The following is a 20,595-nucleotide window of genomic DNA, read 5'->3' as shown; positions in this document are numbered from 1 at the left end:
AACCACTGCCCAACATTCCTGCCGTAAGTTTAGCTCCCAGATACAGCTAAACAAGTTTATCTGTCTGGAAGTGCTAAGTAAAAGTTTTCTTCGTCTTCGCGCACGTATGTTGAAGACGTAAAGTTACTTGCCACATAGCGCTAAAAAGACACGGACACGAGGGAGACACACAGGACGGCCGCTAACTTACAACCTGTGTGTCTCCCTTGTGTCCGTGTCTATTTAGCGCTATGTGGCAAGTGAACCATCACCAACTCGCCCAAGCTTCCACTCTGACGTAAAGTTAGTTATGAACTCCATGACTATGACACCATATTGCTTCTTACTGAAGTTAAGAAAAATAAAACATCTCTCTTGTCCATGAAACTCATTCTGAACATTCTTTGCAGGGGGAATGAGAGAAAATAAACTCTTGAAAAATTAATATATTGAGAAAAACTGAAATTTCTCTAATGCTCTTTTCAGGAATGACATTATTTTCCTCAGTGCACATGCAAACTCAATAAACTCCGTCCGTAAGCATGCTTGACCTCAATTTTTTTGTTTCTGCATTATTTTTGCCTCCGTCGTCCTTACGAAGCCTTTAGCCCAGAATTGGGTGTACGCGCCCACTAAGAAAAGAAAACTGCTTTAATTAAAATGGGTCTCAAACAGCGCCTAGTACCATCATCTTCACCACATCGAGCATGCCTCGATTTTGTTGTGTTTCATTTCGTTTTCATTCCATTTGGCCGTAACGCCAATCTTGACAAGATCAATTGTCTGTTTGACAATCCAGAGGAGAGCGCTTTCAGGTTTTTTAGTTTTCATTCCTTTTTCTTCTGTCCCAACATAGCATTTGTTTGTTTGTTTGTTTGTTTGTTTGTTTGTTTGTTTGTTTGTTTGTTTGTTTGTTTGTTCTAAATGCCACACTTCGTTTCGAAGATGCAGCCTCGGTGTCTGTAGAAGGTTCCACCTCGTGTGCTGTACAGCCAGCCCTTCATTATCCTGTAAGAGCAGCATCTGAGTTATCCACGATGAAAGGAGGGGTCTCGAGTGATCCGAGCACAGGTGCAGTGGGAAGTAAAGAGGGAGAGAGAGAAAGTGGCTGGCGGACTGTTTTGCACATCGTTTGATACAAAGCGGAGAAATCATTTTAAAGCTCGTTGTTTTCTCAGTTTATGGCACAGATCTGAAACAAACTATTCTCACGCTCTGCCCGTGTGCTCGTTGTTGTGCAGCCTTGAAGCCCATTAGAAAGCTCTGGACTGCCTCGTGGTGTGAGGACATGGGTTTCCCTGTTTCTCCCAGTCTTTGTGTAGTGCTGCCGACTTTTTATTTTTCTTCGCAAGGAAAATAAACAGAGGTAATGACAGTGTTATAAGAGTACAGAATGTATTTTGTATACCCTGATCTCCGGCAAGTAAGCTGTGTCACGCCATACGAAGTTGCAGAGCATTAGTGGGGTGAGGTGGGTCCCACCCATGCATGTGTTTGTTGACTGTTCACCTCCCGATCGGTGGAAGTTGCGACAAGCAATTCTGTGCTAGGTGTCTCGCATACTCGAACTCAAGTACTCCCGCATTTGTGCGGCATTTTGGACTTCGCCCCTTCGGTCGCTCTTGGGCTTTTGTCCTTCCATGCATCACGCCTATGCATCAAGCACGATGAATGTAACATGTTTCCTCGCCATGGCACCTCTAATGCTCTTTGCGTTAAAGAAAAGATGCGGCGCAGTGTCGTCAGTAACTCGTAGAACCATCGCTGTTAATGAAGTATTTCAAACACAAGGTATCCAGTTCTAGCTCACAAATAAAAGTGAGATAATCAAAGCTGACCCCACCCCCTCGCGACTTCTAAATACCAAGCGAGAAATTTTCTACATTTTTTCGATGAAGATATGCGCTCAGTACATGCGACCCCTAATTATCGAGGCTTAGAAGGCAGTCCGGCCTGCTCCTGTTAGCTCAACGCATTTCTTGCACTTTCTCCGCCGAAGAATCTCTATTTTTTTATCGTTCGCAGTAGAGTAGTTCTCGCTGAGGGGTGCCCACCTTGCCCACTTTTAAACGTGCCGTTCTCTATGAAAGCTATCTTTTTTAAATCACTGGTATAAAAAAAAATGCGCTCACCAAACTGGCTCCAAGAAAACCACGGGAAAAAGTTCGCCAGTATCATAGAGTGCGGTATGCTTTGCATAAAATGTGCTCATATGACCTGCAACAGAACAATACTCTGATCGGCGTTTTCACCTTTTCTACAAGCTTCCACGATAACATCCATCTCGGGCTTCAGCGGGCTGTTTTCTCCTCCCCACCCGATCAGGAACCCGATTTTAATCCGGTCTACACGTTCAAAGATATTACAACCTACTATCAAAATAGACATCGCCTTTACCCTAGTCCATGTAAAGGCCTGAAGAAGGCGGATGAGCGGCTCCTTCTCCGCCTTTTCACCAATACATTGCTGTGCCCGGCAGCACAAAAACATTTTTACCCCTCCTTTAACAACAGCTGGCCGCAATGTAGTGCGGTGTCTTCTGACACCTATCACATGGTGTGGGCCTGCCCCTCCAACCCGGCTATTCCCCCCATCCCCAACAAACCTGGGCCGACTGGGAGGCGACCCTGCTCGTCTGCCACGACTTACAGGCCCAACAAGCCTTAGTCGGGCGCGCCCGGGCGGCGGCCACCGCCACTGGGGTCCCATACTAGGGACCTTCACCTAGTGCTTGTAAGGATCGGTCCCTTACGGACTGATCCAAACATACCTCCTCCTGTCCGTTCTTAGTAAATATTTTCACCACCACCACCCACTCAGTCGAATGTGCCGCGGCTAGCGCGGTGGCATTTGGTTTTTACACTGGCAACTGTGAGTCGTACACGTGCGCTAGTCACGTGGAGTTTTGTTATTAATTTGGACTGCTTGGCACGGATTCAGCATTCGCCGCGGATGTGTTTGCTTTCGCAGCTGCGTGTTGGAAATGATTAATGGTTGCCTACTCAACTCCTCGCCGTTGCAAGTGAATTATCACAGCTCTCTACATTACTATGGATTCAAAGGAAACCATCAAGACTATTGTAGGAGATTTGGCGCTCGTCTTCACCATCGTGAACTACGCTAGCGGAGTGTAAGTGCCGGCTAAATTCACGCTAACCTGTCATCGAAATATGTTCAGCGATCGGCATTTCGCCGCGTAGACGTGGCGCGAAACTTACATACAGAACGAAACTGATCGTCGTACTGTGCTGCGCTGCGGAGCACAGTACGGATCGCTGTACTGTGCTTCGGTGGTTGCGGACGTGTGCGTGACATTGATACATTCGTATTTTCCATTCCAGGCAGATATGTAGAAAAGTGCGTGAGAAGGGTGGAACCCATGAGTTATCCCCCTTGCCGTTTTTGGCCGGAATACTTGCGTAAGTGCATGAACATAACAGTTGAAATTGTGGCTGACTGCTTACTTTTTCATTTTTGTTTCGGAACTCCTCCAGCACTTTCCTCTGGCTCGAGTATGGTCTAATGAAAGAGGACCACATACTTATATGGGTGAATTCCATTGGCCTCCTGCTGCAGGCGAGCTTCCTAGGGTATTTCTATTCATACACGAAAATCAAAGTAAGTATATTGCTCCAGCCTGCGAATTCGTTTCCTTGGTATTTTGTCAGTAATGCAGCATCGCATTTTCTTCACCCTGCGATTGTTCTTATCTCAACGCTGGTTATTTCTACGCTGGTTAACGACAGGATTTAATGCTGAAGTCTGGTGGCGCACGTCCATCTTGTGGTTTACACACCGCTTAATTTAATTCATATTGTTTCATTTCTCTGCCCCTTAAAGACCCGAAGGCATTACGTAAGGGTTCTTATCTCCATTTATTTCCACTAAAAGTAGTGCTTTATGTGAATAGTTGCAATCATAGCGTAGAGTACTTTCATCCCTTCCTTGCTTTTTTTCTTTGGAGTGTCTAGAGACTCGTGCGATGTACCGAGTTCGTTCTCATTAAGGGTAATGGGGATGTCAGTGTAGGTACATATGGCAACATATGCTCATCATGCTGCCAGTCCGCCAGTGCTAGCTGCTTACTGTTACACAATCTTCTTTGCAAAATGTTTGCAGTGCTAGGATGCCACATTCGCTACTTTCGAGGAGTTGCAAAGAGAAGCTCGACCATTCTTGCACCTCCGGCTGTTGCTTAGTCAATGCAGCAACAATGAATCATGCCTAGCTTGTCTGCTGGTCATGACTAAAGCCATATCTGTCACGCACGAAGGGTCCGCGATCATAATGATGCGATTATATTCAGAGGTAGTGAAACGTTCCCAGCAAACCCAAGAGTCGCAGAGACGGGCATCTGTGTGACTATGCGGAGATTGCTGCTTTATGGAGGAGCAATCGCAAAGCCGAAATCTTGACACTTCCGGGCAAACATTGACATTTTTGAAAAGAAGACAAAGAAGGTGAGCTGCTTGAAGCTGGGTCTTTTGCACGGAAGTTGACGCACATGTGAGCTTAAACGCCACCTGGTTCGGGCTTAGCACGAGTTGAACAGCCCCCCTCAGTCATCACCACGCGACTTGGAGCATCGATGCGGCGTGCAATTCAACTTCAACTGGAGGACAGCGGCTTGACAATGAAACAAGCCTCAAATTCACAATGCGGACTTCGTCACAGGACAGAAAAGCACGTCAGCCCCGTATATGTTGGCCTGCAAATATCCAGGAGTAATTTTGCAGTTCACATGATGCATATGACCAAGAAGCATGCGGTAACCAGTCCAACTGGAGGATCCATCATGGTCTTTGTAATGCGCATCGCAGAACATGTACGCAGTTCATTGCTTGGCACTCCCGAAGTATGTGCATGCACCGAACACCGATCGGCCTGTTTTGGGCAATGAGTAAATTTTCTTGGTTCATAAGTATGCCTATCCTCGTAGATATGGTGATCCAAAGGAGCGCAACGACAACAAACCGAGCAGACCGCTGGGCGAGAATCAAATGGCTGGACTTTAAATATACTGTTCAGGTTCGCCCGACATACTATTAAAAAGGATGCTCCAGGTCCATCCAACGTCCATCTAGACACACCCTTAAAAAACACTGGTAGGATCCGTCCAATGTACTCGGGGAAGAAACTTCCGATTTACCTTTGGCCACAGCCTTTAATCTTTGTGGGAAAACAAGGCCTTACTCTCAGTTGTATATAACGTACACAAGCCAGAGGCCTAGTGTAGTAAAGTATTCCTTGCCTGTCACACATGAAAGTTTCAACCTATGTGGCTTGATTTTGTCATAGCTTTTTGGCCAGCTTGCTAGAATTCTGCTTGGCATCAACACTGCTGCATTAGTAGTCTCTTGGTGGAATTGGAGTATGTGGAATAAGATATTTGAATGGGACTATTAAAAATACGTACATGTGTTGTTTATGCTGAATTAGTTTTAATGTGTAGGAACCTTCAGCAGGGACCCCGGAACAGGGGGAGCAAGGGGGGTGTTTGCCCCTTTTGTATTCCCCTACGGGGGGCGGTGCCCCAGCCCAGTCTCGAAATACTCGCACTCAAATCAGATTTCTGGCGTATGCTTCAATTCTAGGACATTGTTAATGTAAAGCACAGTGAGGCTGATATAGTTTGCTTTATGGCCAGTTGCAAAGCGTTTGTTTCCGCAACCTAAACCAATCGTGTCTCCATAGAATTCGATTGCCTGACCCCTGTTTATGAGCATGATTAGCAGAATTGAAACAGACTATGCACAAGCTTTCTCAATACAGTCGGTCACTCCTCATATTTTTAAAAAACCAGCCATTTCAGTTCGTTTTATATGCATTTACAAATACACCTTTGAACAGTGCAAAATAAGGAAAAATAGAAACAAGAAATATAAAATTTAACATGTAAATGAAACTTGGGATAAATAATTCTGTCACCAGCCGATATAACCGTGATTGAAGTTGAAACCTGAGAATTCAGGCAGTGACAAGTGTTCATCTCACTCAGTGTTTTCAGTGTATGCATGTGATTTGCACCAGCTGATTAGCCATGAAAGGAACCCATAAGCCCGAGCTAGAGCTGAAAATCTTTACCTGTGCATTGTTTCAATAGTATTTGCATTCTGCTAAAAACCACAAGAAGCAAACAATGGCTGCTGTTTATATATTTAAGTTGTACACAGCAAATGGTTTGCAGGCCAAATGCAACCAGCAAGCTGTTACCTAGACACCTTGGGCATAGCTTAAGGTGCACTGATGCTTCAATTGCTTTGAGAGAAACAAATAAGACTGAAAGAAACTGAATTCTGCATGGAGCTGAAAACATTCTGTTCAAGCCAACTTTGACCTTGGTGGTCACCATATTGTTTCTCAAGCAATAAGCTGAGAGCACTTAGCCTCAGAAGCAGTAGCAAAACACATATTTGTTAAGAGTATCTAATGTAATGTTGCTATTTGCTGTATTCTCTAGTAGGATTACAAAAGCAAGTTTCAAAACAATGAGATGCCAGAGGTGAACTGCTTGTGTGTGTTCAAGTGCTTGCTGTTGGTGTGGCCAGTCTTCTGAAAGCTTGCAGTTCTTTACCTGAATGAAGCTCTTGTTGTGCTTCAAGCATGCAGTGGAATGGAGGAACATTATCTTTGCAGGCTGCTTCAGGAAGTGCTTTGTATTGAAATGAAGTTGCAACATGTAGCACAGACAATCAGCTTTGCAATTATTAAACTATCAAGCACACGGTCTGAGCCTTAGGAAGCTTTTAGGGTACTGGGAAAAAATAAAGAAGAAAAAGAATGTACAAACTTACCTCCCAGAGCATGTTTAACCCCTTAACTGCCAACCCTGAGCTGTACTCCTCATGGGAGTTTGTACCAATATCGCCAACGACGAGTCACTTGTCCAGCCTCATTTTCCACTGCTTCCGCCCCCAAAGACAAGTTATGATTGTCTGTCTGTTGTTTTGTTTGCAATTGTCATCCCTAGAGGGCGATATTTGTCCATGAAAAACCACAATTTGTGCCCTTTGCGCGTGTTTTGCTTGGTGGCAACTGTCTTTCTATAATGGCGCTTCACATGAAGAATGCCAGTGCGGTGATGCTTCTTGGAGTAGTACAGAAAGCAGCGTTGCTGGTGGCATGGAATTTGTGTCTGACAGTGACTCGGACTTTGCTTTTGAGCTGGATTTTGCTTCAGATGACGACGAGAGCAACGATGACAACGGTATCGACGAAAATGGTGACGAAGACAATGGTGACGTGCTGAATAGTGCACATGTGTGGCAGCCTTTGAACACCAACAACCTGCCACCTGGACCTCTGCGCTTTCCATTTTCTTCACTGCCCAGACTCTTATGGCAGCCCCCTGAAGAAAATGATATTCTCGGCTGGGTACATGTAGTTTTTTGACTAAGGTATCATTGACCTAATCGTGACGGAGACGAACCGTTGAGCAGTAGCATATTGTACTGCTGTGAGTTCTACATAATAATATTGCAGGGTATTGTTGGAAAACCTCAAGTTGAGATGTACTGGTCAACAAAGGAAGCTTTGGAGACACCAGTGTTTAGGATGATCATGAACCGCTTCAGCACATTGATGCGCTGCCTGTATTTCAGCAATTTGAAAACCCTGGGTGAAGCTACCCATCCTCACCCCAGGCTCTGCAAGCGGTGGCCTGTTATCACTAGGCTGAGTGAGGCCTTCCTTGCTGCCTGTGTGCCAGAACAGGATGTGTCCGTTGATGAGAGCCTCTTGCTTTTCAAAAGAAGATTATCATGGAAGCAATATCTTCTACTCAAACTTGCAAGATTTGACCTCAAATTCTTTCTATTGTGTGACTCATCAAGTGGCTACATCTGCAATTTTATAGTCGACAGTGGCAAGGGGACAGTAGACATGGCCGGTGAGGAAGCTATGGATACCAAGGTGGTGATGGACCTTTCCTGATAAGGGTTACACCTTAACAGTTGACAACTTCTGCAATTCCCTGGAACGAGCTGATATTCTTCATAGTGCACTTTTCAGTTTGTTGCCGTGTTTTGCATCAAATAAATGCTTCGAATTTCAGTGCGTTGTGACCCATTACCATGGCATACATGGAGGGAAAGCTGGCTTCAACAACAGCTTTTATTTTTTAGCTTTTGTGGTAATTCTGACCAGAAATCAATGATGTAATATATTTTCAGAATCCGAATTGCATGGAAAAAATTATGACAATTTAAAAAAAGTTCGCGGTTTTCTGCGTCTTTTCAGAGTTAAATTGGCAGTTAAAGGGTTCAATGTATTGGGTGAGCTGTGGGAATTTCGTGCTCAAAGGCATCACTGTCTTCGAGAGAAAACGGATACGAGAGCTTTAAGGCTCAAGTGGTCATGAGAATTGGCTTTTGATCTTATATTAGGTCACCTGATCACTCCAAACAAATTTCGCAAGAAAAGAAGGCCATCTTGATTTGTGTACAGGGAGCCCCATGTTCATGTTTCAATTAAGGTTGTGCTTTTTTTTTTTTTTGCATCGCACTTCCCCGCCGCGGTGGCTCAGTGGTTACGGCGCTCGGCTGCTGACCCGAAAGACACGGGTTCGATTCTGGCCGCGGCGACTGTATTTCGATTGAGGCGAAATTCTAGAGGCCCGTGTACTATGCGATGTCAGTGCACGTCGAAGAACCTAAGGTGGTCGAAATTTCCGGAGCCCTTCACTACGGCGTCCTTCACAGCCTGAGTTGCTTAGGGACGTTAAACCCCAATTAACCAATAAGCATCGCACTTTAACTTTGGGACCACTGTGCACTCCCAAGCATTAGGAACTCTTTATGCAAGTGGAGGGCAGAGGTTGCAAAGTGGAACTGATGTGAAGTGTGCCAAAAGCGTTGGGGCAGAGTTCGAAACAGAGGCAGAAGGCATCTAATCTGAGAAGGTTGATTGCAACTGATTGGGTATTTTCTTTGTTGTGTCACTTGAAAGATAGCAACCTGATGTTGCAGTTGCGGCTAATCGACCTCTGTGTGTGACTAAGCAGCTTCTAATATTGTGATTGTGTAGCAGCCTTGACAAGCACTGGAACCTTGTGGACAGTGCCTGGAAGCAGTGCCATGCTTTGGGAGCATGCATTCAAGCAGATGTTCTCCTTGGTGTTTCTCAGAAAGGCTGTCACCTGTCCTGCATGATATGCATGACAGTGAGGTATGGTTTAAGATGACAGCAAGAAACTGAACCACGCTCTTTTTAGTCATACTCCATTAGTATTACTTGGCTTGGTTATGTGCCGACTTGCTACACCAGGCGACAATGGTAAAAGATGAAGGCTGACGCACGCCAACACATACAGTCGAGGATGTTGACAGGGCATAGGTTAGTCCCGTGTCATTAAGAAAATTAGTACCATTGCACATAATGCAAATGCGGTGTTGCCCTGAGTTGCAAGACTGTATGTAGTGCCGACATGATCTTTGGGCACCTTCATTACGATGCAAACTATTGTACAGCCATGAGCAAAAGTTTACGAGATGCAAATTCAGTGCAAAGCAAACAAGCATAAACAGAGATGCATACTGCATCCGCTAGAACTAGTACGAGCAGACAGGCTTGCGAGTGGAAGCCAAAATAAATATTTTTCCATGCCTTCGTATCCTGCATACTTTTGTCCACGACAGTACATGCAAACTGCATGCTTTAGGTCCTCTCCCACTTTGTGCACTACCAGCTGCAGTGGTTGAGTTAGTAAAGAGTTCTGATACTAAGCCGGAGGCTGCATGATTGGATCACAGCCATGGTGGCTGCATTTCGGTGGTTTCAAAATGCAAAAATATCCCTCTCCTGTGTGATGTCAGTGCATGTTAAGTAACCCCAGGTGCTCAAAATTAGATCACAGCCCTCCCCTGTGACGTCTGTCATAGCTGATGTACGTCAACTTGTGACCCTCTATTGTGCAGATTCACACAGCTTAGTTATTTCTTGATGTTATTGTTTGCTTGTCCTGTGGACAGTTGTGTAGTAGTTAGTATATTATGTGCACAAAAAAGTTGATGCACAGCCTTCTTGTGAATGGAGGAAGCTTCTGTATCAAAGAGTAAATACTTAGAGTTGGAAGTTGCTTGAAATGCAGCCCTTATAGAAGTAGATGTGAACCTTAACCCTTTGAGGGTCGAATTATTTTGAAGAAAACTTTTTCAGGTGGTCAAATTACTTTATTGCGGATCTTGAATCTACAAAATGTATATAATCGAGAATAAATAGTAAAAAAAAAATTAGGAACAGTACTTTGGTGACAGCATCACTCACAACTGGAAAATGTTCAATAGAATTTCACGAGCGACGGTGATAAACAAGCTAAGAGCAGCACCAATAAAGATAGAAATCAACTTCCGCCGCCTCTGCAAGAGAGTGCCCAAAAAGAGAAAACTCAAATTTCGCACGACTCCATTGCGATCACGCGGCGAAACCAAAACTACAAAAGGGGTGTTGCCGCAGTCTGTGCCACCGCGCTAAAGCTAGACATAAGTTCTGCTTATCTCCGTAAGAAGGCAGCACAAAATTCAAACACTTCTTGTAAGTCCTAAGAGGTGGCAGCACCCCCCAGTGAGCACGCATTGTTCTTTTGGCGCAAAATTTCAAACGGAAGATCGAAACCGTACCCGTACGGCAAAGACCTTGCGGGACAGAAAACCGCCGCCGTACATATACGGCAAAAACCTTCAAAGGGTTAAAAAGCCTCCATCCACTAGTTTTATTGCCATAACTCGTGCATTTTTTTTTTACCTCAAGGACTGTGCAGTAGCCTTTACATTGGTGGCACTTCCTACCTCTTCTATAGCCCTTGATCCTCTTTGCTTGTAAATCTGCTTAGCTTCTTTTGAAAGCATAGTGCATGCGAGCATAAATTGCTCAACTTCTTTTAAGATGAGTTGGTGCATAATAAGTCATATACTGTGATTTGAAACTGTTGTCTGCATTTCTAACATTTTGGCAAAGTTGCTCATGTGCTCACCGTTATATTTCCAGGCACTTACCTAGCTTGAGTTACAAAGATGATGAAAAGATGATGAAGCGATGTCTTGAAACAAACGTTTTACTTGCTTGCATAAACTGTCTTCTCATTATAACACAAAAAATGCTCATTTGTTTTTAGATAATGCTTAAGTATTGGTTTGGTTTGGTTTATTCAGGTTTAATGTCCCGAAGCAACTCAGGCTATGAGGGACGCCGTAGTGAAGGGCTCCGGGAATTTCGACCACCTGGGGTTCTTTAACGTGCACTGACATCGCACAGCACACGGGCCTCTAGAATTTTGCCTTCATCGAAATTCGGCCGCCGCGGCCGGGATCGAACCCGCGTCTTTCGGGTCAGCAGCCGAGCGCCGTAACCACTGAGCCACCGCGGCGGGGCAATGCTTAAGTATTAAAACTTCCAATGCGTGATATGCGATGCAGACACATGTGTGTAATCTTCACATGGCACAAGGCGACAAGGCTGTGGTACAGCTGCGCAGTCTTTCAAGTTGTTCCAACATGTGTAAACTTTCTTCCAATGTACAACCACAATTGCGTGCACATTTCATGTGAGTAGGTTAAAGTTAGGAAACTTGTCCACTGCACTGCTAACAGCCGTGCTTATTTTCTCCCTTCACTGAAAGGGCTCCTTGAACTGGAAGATCTTCGTCCTCCTTATGGTACTGGCTGGCGTCTACTATGAAGTCACTTACTTCATCAACAACAAGGATGTTGCACTCTCTATCGTTGGGCTTATGGGCTGCATCGCGGCTTTCTTGTTCTTTGCATCACCTCTGTCAAGCCTGGTGAGTACACCTTGAGAAACGGCCATCTTTCTGGGAATTCTAACTATTTCTGAAATATGCTTTTGGTGCTACAGCTTCATGTCGTCCGGACACAAAGTGTTGAAACTCTTCCATTCCCGCTCATCGTGTCAGCCTTCATTGTGTCAAGCCTGTGGACACTCTATGGTTTCATCTGTGAAGATGCATTCATTTATGTAAGTATGCTTAGTTTTCCTCTTGAAGGCTTGTGTTATTGCAGCTGACCAGGTACTGCTGCTTCTGCAGGCTTCCATTGAAGGAGCAGATACAAATATTTGAGGTTGTGCCTTAGTAGTACTAAGTCAAATAGTGCACTATGCCTTGACATTGTCAAAACCAAACAAGAAATTTCATAACGTGTGTCAGCCTTTCAAGTTTTAATTGCTGGTAACATGAATTTCTGCACTGTACAGCAACATTGCGAATGGCTATATCACACATGCTTGGACATTAGTGGTGAAATGTACTTTAGTGGTGTACATTAGTGGTACATTAGTGGTATATTAGTGGTGCCTGCTTAATTGCCAGCTTGCCTTCAGCTTGTTAGCTGCCCTCCTTAGATAGGCTTAGAAAAAAGCCATGTAACAACAACCAATGGCTGACCAAAAGTGGCCAATCTCAGCTATGCTTTTGCTTAAGCAGTCCACGTTTTTTTTTAAACTACAGCCCTGTCGCATGCATTTAGCAAGCGCTAAAAAGGAAAATGCAATGTGGAATACACTGCCAATGCCACGAAGTTGCTGCTGCAGCTATGAGCGTGGCCCTCCCTCCAAGTGAAGTGATAGGAAAAGGGCAGACGCGCAGGAGGCTGTCACTACTTAGCCAAAAACTTATCTCGGGACATGGCTCCTAGTTCTGTGCCATTCAGCGATTTCGCAGAACGCTGCAGAATTTAGTCGCTTTTGTGGAATCACGTTAGCAGCTGCATTCTCTTTTTTTGATGATTTTGTGTATGTAGATGCCTGTGGGAATAACAGAATGATGGGAATTTTTATTAATTTGATCGTCAGACTTGTCTAGAAAGCTAGAACCTAATAATGAAGTTTTGCCGATGCCTTTTTCATCCACTCAAGCAAGCTAGCATATCTATAACTGCACCTCCGACAGCAGCATGCTTACATGCTTGTATGGGTAGGGTCAAAGTACTGGTGCTTGCCAAAAGGAATATTAGCATATTTGCACAAATACAATGTGAGTATTCCTTATTTTGTCTGCTTCAGAAAGCACCTTGCATTATATGTGGAACCAAGCTACGAATACCATGGCTAGCCTGCCTCAGGAACCTGAATCTCAATGAGTTATTTTGCAGTTTTCTTTCTGCCTCACATGGCCTAAACTGACGTTTGACACAATAATGTGCTATACTCCATTTCACAAGTCGTTTGCAGCGCTGTGAAGCCTGTAGCGATCTGAGCCAATCAGAACGGCGTGTGCTGCAAAACGTGTTCCTCTGTGCCCCTCACCCTGCAATTGGCGGCTGTATCACTGTGAAGGAAAGAGCACCAGTGTCCAGCCGCTGCCAGAGACAACTTGGCCAACTCTGCGCATCTTTAAGGCCGCACATTTAAGAATAGCGGCACACCACTTTGAAGCAGGCCTCCGCAGTGGTGTGTGTGGACTGTCTTTGCTAATTTAACATGGGAATGAAATTCTCGCTGTTCTTTCAAAATACCATCCTGAACTGCCTTTTCAGTTACTGCGATAATTGTTTGAAAAATTTGGAGGGGACACTTGATCTCCACCTTAAGAGTATGACGCGACAGCGTTAATGCCCACATATGTGAAATTGGTCATTCCGACTATGCAACGATGCAAAATGTCACATTGTTAGATCATGGCAAGTTCTCACACCACTACCAACACAGTGGTTTAGCAATGCACCGCTGCACTGGAAGGTGGCTGTTATAAACATGGCCGCTGGTGGGGCTTGCGAGACCTAGATTGCTCTTCCTGAGCAATGTGACAAGAAATAGCTTCCGCAAACCTCATTTTTGCACACAGAGTTCCTTAGGAAGCTGTATATATTTCATGCAAGCCTGCCATTGTCAGAGTCCCCTTTTTGCCGAGTCATTCTTTGTGCAGTGTCTCCTTCCTCTCCCCCAAAAGTGGAGAAGGGGATGGCTGACAGGTGGAAAGAGGCAAATCTCTCTAAACACCACCTGGCAGGTGGAGGCAACGCCGCCAGACAGTTTTCTCCTTCACGGCCCTCCTAATGCTGTCACATTAAAATATTTACAACACTGGTGAAATATTTGAGGGACTATTTGTTGTATTCCTTGGCCTTGATTGGATGAAAGACCGGTACCTTTCTCTTGTAGTGCTGCAAATCACTTGAGAGATGAAGTGTAGGTAGCCCATTTGCGCGGCTTAGAAGCAAATCTCTTGCGTTGTATATTTTTGAAAAAGGTTGTACATAAGTGTATGTATAGGAGGAAGTATTACTACTTAGAGGCTGGTCATGTGTGAATGCGTACTATGGGGCCATATATAAAAAAAGTGTAATCTCAGAAGCTAAGAAAACTGTAGGAAGTACTGTTTCTTTGCTCAGAGAAAGGAAGTAATGAATTGTTTAATAATAGGAGATAATTTCACAAGGAGAAGATATACCACCAATGGGAGGTCAAACCTCTGCATGTTGCTTGTTGTGGTTTACCAAGTACACTATGGCAGGAGCTGTCTTTTCTGCTTTCCTAAGCATTTATTTCTAGTTAGGCAGTATTCACATAGGCAGCAGGAAACCTAGGAGTCACTAATATCGCCAGAACTGCCCTCTGAAATGGGACGGTGACGCAGGTATCCCACAGGGCATGAGCAGCTGAAAACTTGCCAGACACATGAAAGAAACACTGCTCGATACCTTGCCGTGGAGGGTGGAGAGAGAGGACCGGTCGTACCAACTGAGCAACAGGTCCTCTCCCTGCCGCCTCTCGAAGGCGCGACATTTCAGTCGTGATGAGCGGCCACACTTATTAGGGGCACAATACATCACCCATATAAATACAGTCAAGCCCACTTATAACAATACTGGTTATAACAATATATCGGATATAACAATGGTCGGTCATGGCACCATCAGCTTTGCCATGTGTTCTATGGTAAAATAAACTGCTTATAGCAATGCTGTCAAGGCACATTATTGGTTATAACAATCAAACCTTTTCATTGAGTGTCAACCGTAATAGAAAAAAAACCAAGGAAATGCTACAACCGCACCAGCAAAACCATGCTTACAACACAAAAGCGCGCACGTGTGGGGCCGACCAATGGACTAAGCTGGCGCAGCAATGCCACGAAAGCAAAAGAGGCAAGCGTCATCGCGTCAGGAAAGCTGCTGCATTGCTGCGTTGGCTATGTGCGCCATGTGTACCCCCAATCAGTTAGTGCAGTGTGCGTGTATGCAGCCAGCGCGGTTTTTCTCTTGTCAGCTGTCACCGCACACTTAGTTCTGCACGCTCCTTGAATTTCCCGTAAGAATCACTTCCGGAAAGCCGGCTTGATTCCTGTGACGTGGAGGTGCGCGAAGCTCCCGGCGGCGCAGTGATGGCGGTGCTTTGGTCATCGGTAAACGATGAACATTGTTCCGGTTCCCTGAAGTTCGAATTAACCTGCTTTTACAGGCATTAGAACAGTCAAACCCCTCAGAGTATTTACTGTCAATAAATGCTCTGAAGTTTGTCATCTCTTCTTTTTTTTTCGGCACAACCCTGTTATAACAATTATTGGTTATAACAATGGTATTTCCATGGCACTTGAATATTGTTATAAGTGGGCTTGACAGTATCGCTTTAATTGCAGCCTAACCTTGAGAGAACTCACAGTGCCACAGCCAACCCATGCAGCGGACATGGCACATGTCCCGGCCGCGGCGGTTGAATTTCAAGGAGGCGAAATTCTAGAGGCCCATGTACTGTGTGATGTCAGTGCACGTTAAAGAACCCCAGGTGGTCGAAATTTCCGGAGTCCTTCACTACGGCATCCCTCATAGCACGAGTCGCTTTGGGACGTTAAACTCCATATGTCAAATCAAATCAAATCAGACACGGCACATAGTAAGAGATGCTTGTTGTCTTAGCTCAATTGATAGAGCACTGCACACAACATGCGGTGGTCTTTTCTTCTGCCTTGTGAAATTAACTGTTATCTGTTATGATTACTCAGTTACTTTCCCTCTCTGAAACAAACAGTAATAAAATTTCCTGTGCTTTCCAAAACTGTTAGCTTCTCTTGTGCACATCCTACCAAGCTTTTCATTTCCTCTATTCTTGTCTTCTGTGGGCCAGTAGTGTTTAGAGCTCCCAATCAACAAAGCTGGCAGGCATACTGTAGTGAAATTACAGTGTACAAGCTTCTGGCAAGCTGCCTGTATTTGCAACCTCTCTAGCGAGCAACTATGCCTCATGGACACAAAGAATGACATTAGATACCAAGCGCCTTTAATAACACCATTTCCATGGTTCCACAGGGACAAACTTAATGGAATTCACTGTCATCATATTTACTCGCATAAATATAAGGCACATACCCCCTCCCGCGCCGCCCCGCCCCACCCCACGTTATCTAGTTCCCCGTGGGATGGCATGATGGTGCGTGGACAGCTCAAAGCAGTAAATGCGGAATGATGCAATCCCAAAGCCAGCAGTTGGATGAGGAAAAGTAGCGCTCGATCAGACAGGACAGAAAGAAGAGACAAAAGAAGAGAGAGCAGTGGGAGGTGAAAGAGATAACGGTGGATAAAACGGCACCCTCACGTGCAGTGCAGCTGACTGGTGGCAAACCGAACAGCGGACGGTTCATTAGTTTCGGGCATGCTGATGGTCTGGCACAGCAAAGAGCGCAGAATAAGAGAGTAAAAGTTTCTTCTTCAAAAACCTGGGTAAAAAATTTGGGGTGTGCAAATTACACAAGTAAATACGGCCATTGCAAGCGGTCAACTTGTTGGGGAATAGCTTTGCCCCATGAAGTATGAGCACACCATCTTTTCTGACTCACTGAGCAAAAATGAGTGTTACCTCCCCAAAATAATTGGAAGTGTGTTTTAATGATGTGAACATTCTGAGCATGCTAGCAAACTTAATGCTGTTGGTATCGTCTGTGTGCATTTCTGTGCTTGTGCTTATGGGAGTATTTCTTTCCTCCCCCCCCCCCCCCCCCCCCCCCTTTTTATTTGAAGGGTGTGACAAAGCAGTGTGACAGTGAACGTTCCCCTTTTACCTCCGCTTCCATTCACAACATCTGCGCTGTTTCTTGGCAAGCTACTTGGTAGTTACGGTTAAGGAACTGAGGGAATTGTATATTTAACGTCATTGATTTATGTCAAAGTGGCAGAGATATTTACAAGGGTGTCCGCAGAACTTTTTCCAGGGGGGTGCACCCGATGGCCGGGTATGGGGGAGCCGGTAGGCTAGCACCAAAAAGGAACTATATTCAAGGAGAAGGCTGAGTCGGGCTGGTTGGTTCATGTTGAATGGTACGGCAAAACAGCGCTGACGGACGGGACGGAAGAAGAAGAGACAGACACGTGCGCTGACGCATGCCCGTCCGTCAGCGCTGTTTTGCCGTACCATTCAACATGAACTATTTGTGGTTTAAACTGCGCACATGAAACAAAAATTAAAAGCAACAAATTAGTGCTAGGTTTGAAGAGCAAACATTAGAATTTATTAATGAACAAAGAATTGAACTCAATAAGCAAAGTCCGATAACTTAATATCACCTAAGCCTGCTAATCAAGCTGTGCAGTTGTTTTCTACTAGTGCATAAATAATATCCGTAATTCCACGGGGGGAAAACGCCCCCTTCCGGATGCCCATGGATATTTACTGTTTGGCAAATCAGCACGCACTTTTCCACGAATTGTGCTGTGGAGTACTGCATATACATAACACGGCGCACTTCGACTTAACTGCATGCTAGTACAGTGTTATGGCCACATGTGCTGTTGAAACAGCCAGAGGGATCATTTCTATATGCTTGCATGACAGTCTGCTCGTTTCGGTCCATCACTTTCCTGCTTATCAAAAACGCTGAAAACCACTGCAGCAGTGGTGAGCATTTCAGTCCCACCCTCTTTTTCTGTGCAGTCATGCATGACAGCATAGAGGAGGGAAAGTGAAGAAGGATTAAAGCCTTGCTGCTGTTGCAAAGCCTTTTGGTGTTTTATGCACAAACGAAATAAGTCATAATAAGAGCAGCCTGATGTGCTTGCAGATAGGAAAGTTCTCCTTTTCAGCTGTCTCTAATTGCACTAGTACATATTTCAAGTTTTGTTGACTGTATCGTATTAGTAATGCCACAAATGCATTTGTGTTTTTGCAGACACCAAATATCATGGGCGCCCTAATCACAGCTTGCCAGCTGGCTCTCTTCGTGATCTACCCTTCAGGGAAGCACGCATGAAAAGGCAAACAAGCAGACCACTGTGTTCAAGAAGAGTACCATTGTTGCACAAGAGGAAAATATATTGTTTATTTACATTTGCATCTTGCATGTGTGGTTGCAATGGTCTTGCTGAAAAAAACTGTGCACATACTTTTGCACATCATAAATGCAGTTTTAATCAACTTCATATCACAGTGTAATTTCGCCATTGAAAGGTCACGAATTTATCCGAATTGCTCATAACGTGGTGCAAACCAGCTGTCCTGACAAAATTGAAGTTCTAAAAAAATTATATTCAATATCAAAATGTGAGGACTATTCTTCTAGGCAGCGATTAAAAAAAAATGAATGAGTAAATAGCTTTCGAACTCCAAACAAACCACAAATGGCGGCTGAATATAAAAATCTGTAATACGCTAGCGTAGACTTCATTCTCAACAGTACAGCAGCGTGACCACCTTTGTGTCAGAAAACTAACTTAAATATTTCTCTGTACAGGACGAAAAATCCTTCTTGCTTATTTTGCACCACTGCAGAAGGACTCGTCATTGCTTGATCGCGACTTTCTTGGAGGCGTTGGCGGCACAAAGTCCAGAGCTTCGTCAGCTTCGTCACTGTCATCCCAGTCCCAGTTGTCATCCTTTCCTGGTGTGCGAGAACATACACGACAGAGTTGAAAATGCGAATTTCGTAACCTTGTAAAACAAACAAACAAAAAAAACTATTTGCTTCTTCAGCCAAAACCCACTGAAGGGGCACTAATAACAACTCCAATTTTTTTCTTTTAATTCGAATCACTTGTTTGGCACTTTCCAGCTGTGTTAATGTTTGTTAGGCAGCAAAGGATATTTATAGCAGCAAAAATTAGATTTAAATATGGAACACTGTATTTCCATTCACAAGTGATTCATACTTTCATCTTTAATGAAAAGGACTCCATGGTCACCGTACTTAAACTTAGCCTACGTGCCTTTAAAGTCCTTTCAGGCTTATAAAGGCACCGTTACCAGTGAAAGCAGCCTCTCTGCCATTAAAACACTATGATCCACTGATACAGAACATATACAATTTGTCCTCAGTGTCCATTCAAGTTTAATGCATTTCTGAACAATCGTATTTTATTTACGGGTGCTATAACGCTTACTTTAGGAAACCATTACAGGGAGATGAGAACAGAAATTTGGGCGAGTTAATTAACATGCATAGTGGAAAAAAGCACATGAAGATGACAGGATGAAGCACCACAAGGACAAGCGCTAGCTCTCAGTTGAGTTAGTGCTCGTCGTTGAAGTTCTTTGTCCCATCGTTGTCTTCATGCGCTTTTTTCCACCATGCATTACAGGGAGAGGAAATGCGAAAAAAACAAGATACAAAAATCTTAGGCATCGATAAGAAAGAACCACGATGAGACCTCAGATTTTTCATAGCCTGTAATACGATGGCACATTCAGCAAAGCCATTCCACAGATGAAGACAAGAAGAAAAAAAGCAGGGCTGGAAATCATTCAGGTAAGTTCTAAAGGAGTAGAGAGACACCAAATCTTTGGACGCATATTTTTTTTTTTTTTCTTTGAAAAGATGCACTGGACAATGGTATACATGAATCATGACACAAAATTCACCTATGGCAGCTGAATAATTTATAACTAAATTTATTTCCTGCCGCCGCGGTGGCTCAGCGGTTATGGTGCTCGGCTGCTGACCCGAAAGACGCGGGTTCGATCCCGGCCGCGGCGGCTGGAATTTCTTTGGAGGAGAAATTCTAGAGGCCCGTGTACTGTGCGATGTCAGTGCACGTTAAAGAACCCCAGGTGGTCGAAATTTCCGGAGCCCTCCACTACGGCGTCTCTCATAGCCTTGGTCACTTTGGGACGTTAAACCCCATAAACCAAAATCAAACCAAATTTATTTACTCTCGTTGTTCCAGCTTCAAAAGCTAAACGGTGGGTGTGATGTGCACGGTCGTCCACTTCTAGTTTGAACACGGCTCCGGGCGGCCGGCGCTCCGCGCAGCGCCTCTCTCGGTCGCCTGGGTAACTAGCGCACAGGTGCAATGGAATCCATAGGCGTGGCTTTCGCCGCGTCGTCTGCTACAGCGCGCCAGCATCGCCGGGTGAACCTCGCCTTGCGGTGAAGAGCACTTTCGCACTGAGCGCGCAAAGCGCCCGTATGATTACAGTTTCCGACGCAGCAGCAACTCAGAAGCACAGCACCTGCGCGTGGTCGAGAACTGCATCCGCGGTGGCTAAGGCTTTTCCTTGTCGTTCCTTCTTGCAGTCAACACGTAACAATATGCTGATACAGAGAAAGACATCGTTCAAGTGGGAGTTCAAGTGGTTTACTCTGAGGCCACCACCATTACTTAGCTGCAATATTTTATCATTTGAAGCTATTCGTGCCCAGCATCCAGAGTAAGCCGGCGGCTCACCGGTGCTTTAATCCAC

At 44.7% G+C, this 20,595-nt stretch overlaps 2 protein-coding genes across 2 annotated transcripts in view; one reads left to right on the top strand and one right to left on the bottom strand.

Moving 5' to 3' along the window:
- Positions 1 to 2,827: 2,827 nt before the first annotated feature.
- On the top strand, positions 2,828 to 18,252 carry LOC149343308 (sugar transporter SWEET1-like). Its single transcript, XM_089545826.1, has 6 exons — positions 2,828 to 3,109; positions 3,321 to 3,398; positions 3,474 to 3,597; positions 11,594 to 11,755; positions 11,830 to 11,949; positions 18,089 to 18,252. The coding sequence occupies exons 1-6, from the start codon at positions 3,030 to 3,032 to the stop codon at positions 18,167 to 18,169; spliced, it is 645 nt and encodes a 214-aa protein (XP_089401952.1). The 5' UTR covers positions 2,828 to 3,029; the 3' UTR covers positions 18,170 to 18,252.
- LOC149343307 (uncharacterized) overlaps positions 18,211 to 20,595 on the bottom strand; it is a 46,463-nt gene continuing 44,078 nt past the window's right edge. The window contains exon 12 of the mRNA XM_089545825.1: positions 18,211 to 18,796. Within this exon, the coding sequence (XP_089401951.1) occupies positions 18,669 to 18,796 (128 nt within the window). The 3' untranslated portion in view covers positions 18,211 to 18,668. The remainder of the gene's footprint in view (positions 18,797 to 20,595) is intronic.

Source organism: Amblyomma mixtum, chromosome 5, assembly GCF_055824585.1.
Source record: "Amblyomma mixtum isolate Tamu chromosome 5, ASM5582458v1, whole genome shotgun sequence".
Classification (NCBI taxonomy): Eukaryota; Metazoa; Arthropoda; class Arachnida; order Ixodida; family Ixodidae; genus Amblyomma; species Amblyomma mixtum.
Note: the sequence above shows the minus strand (reverse complement) of the source record. Positions and strands in the feature narration are given on the sequence as shown.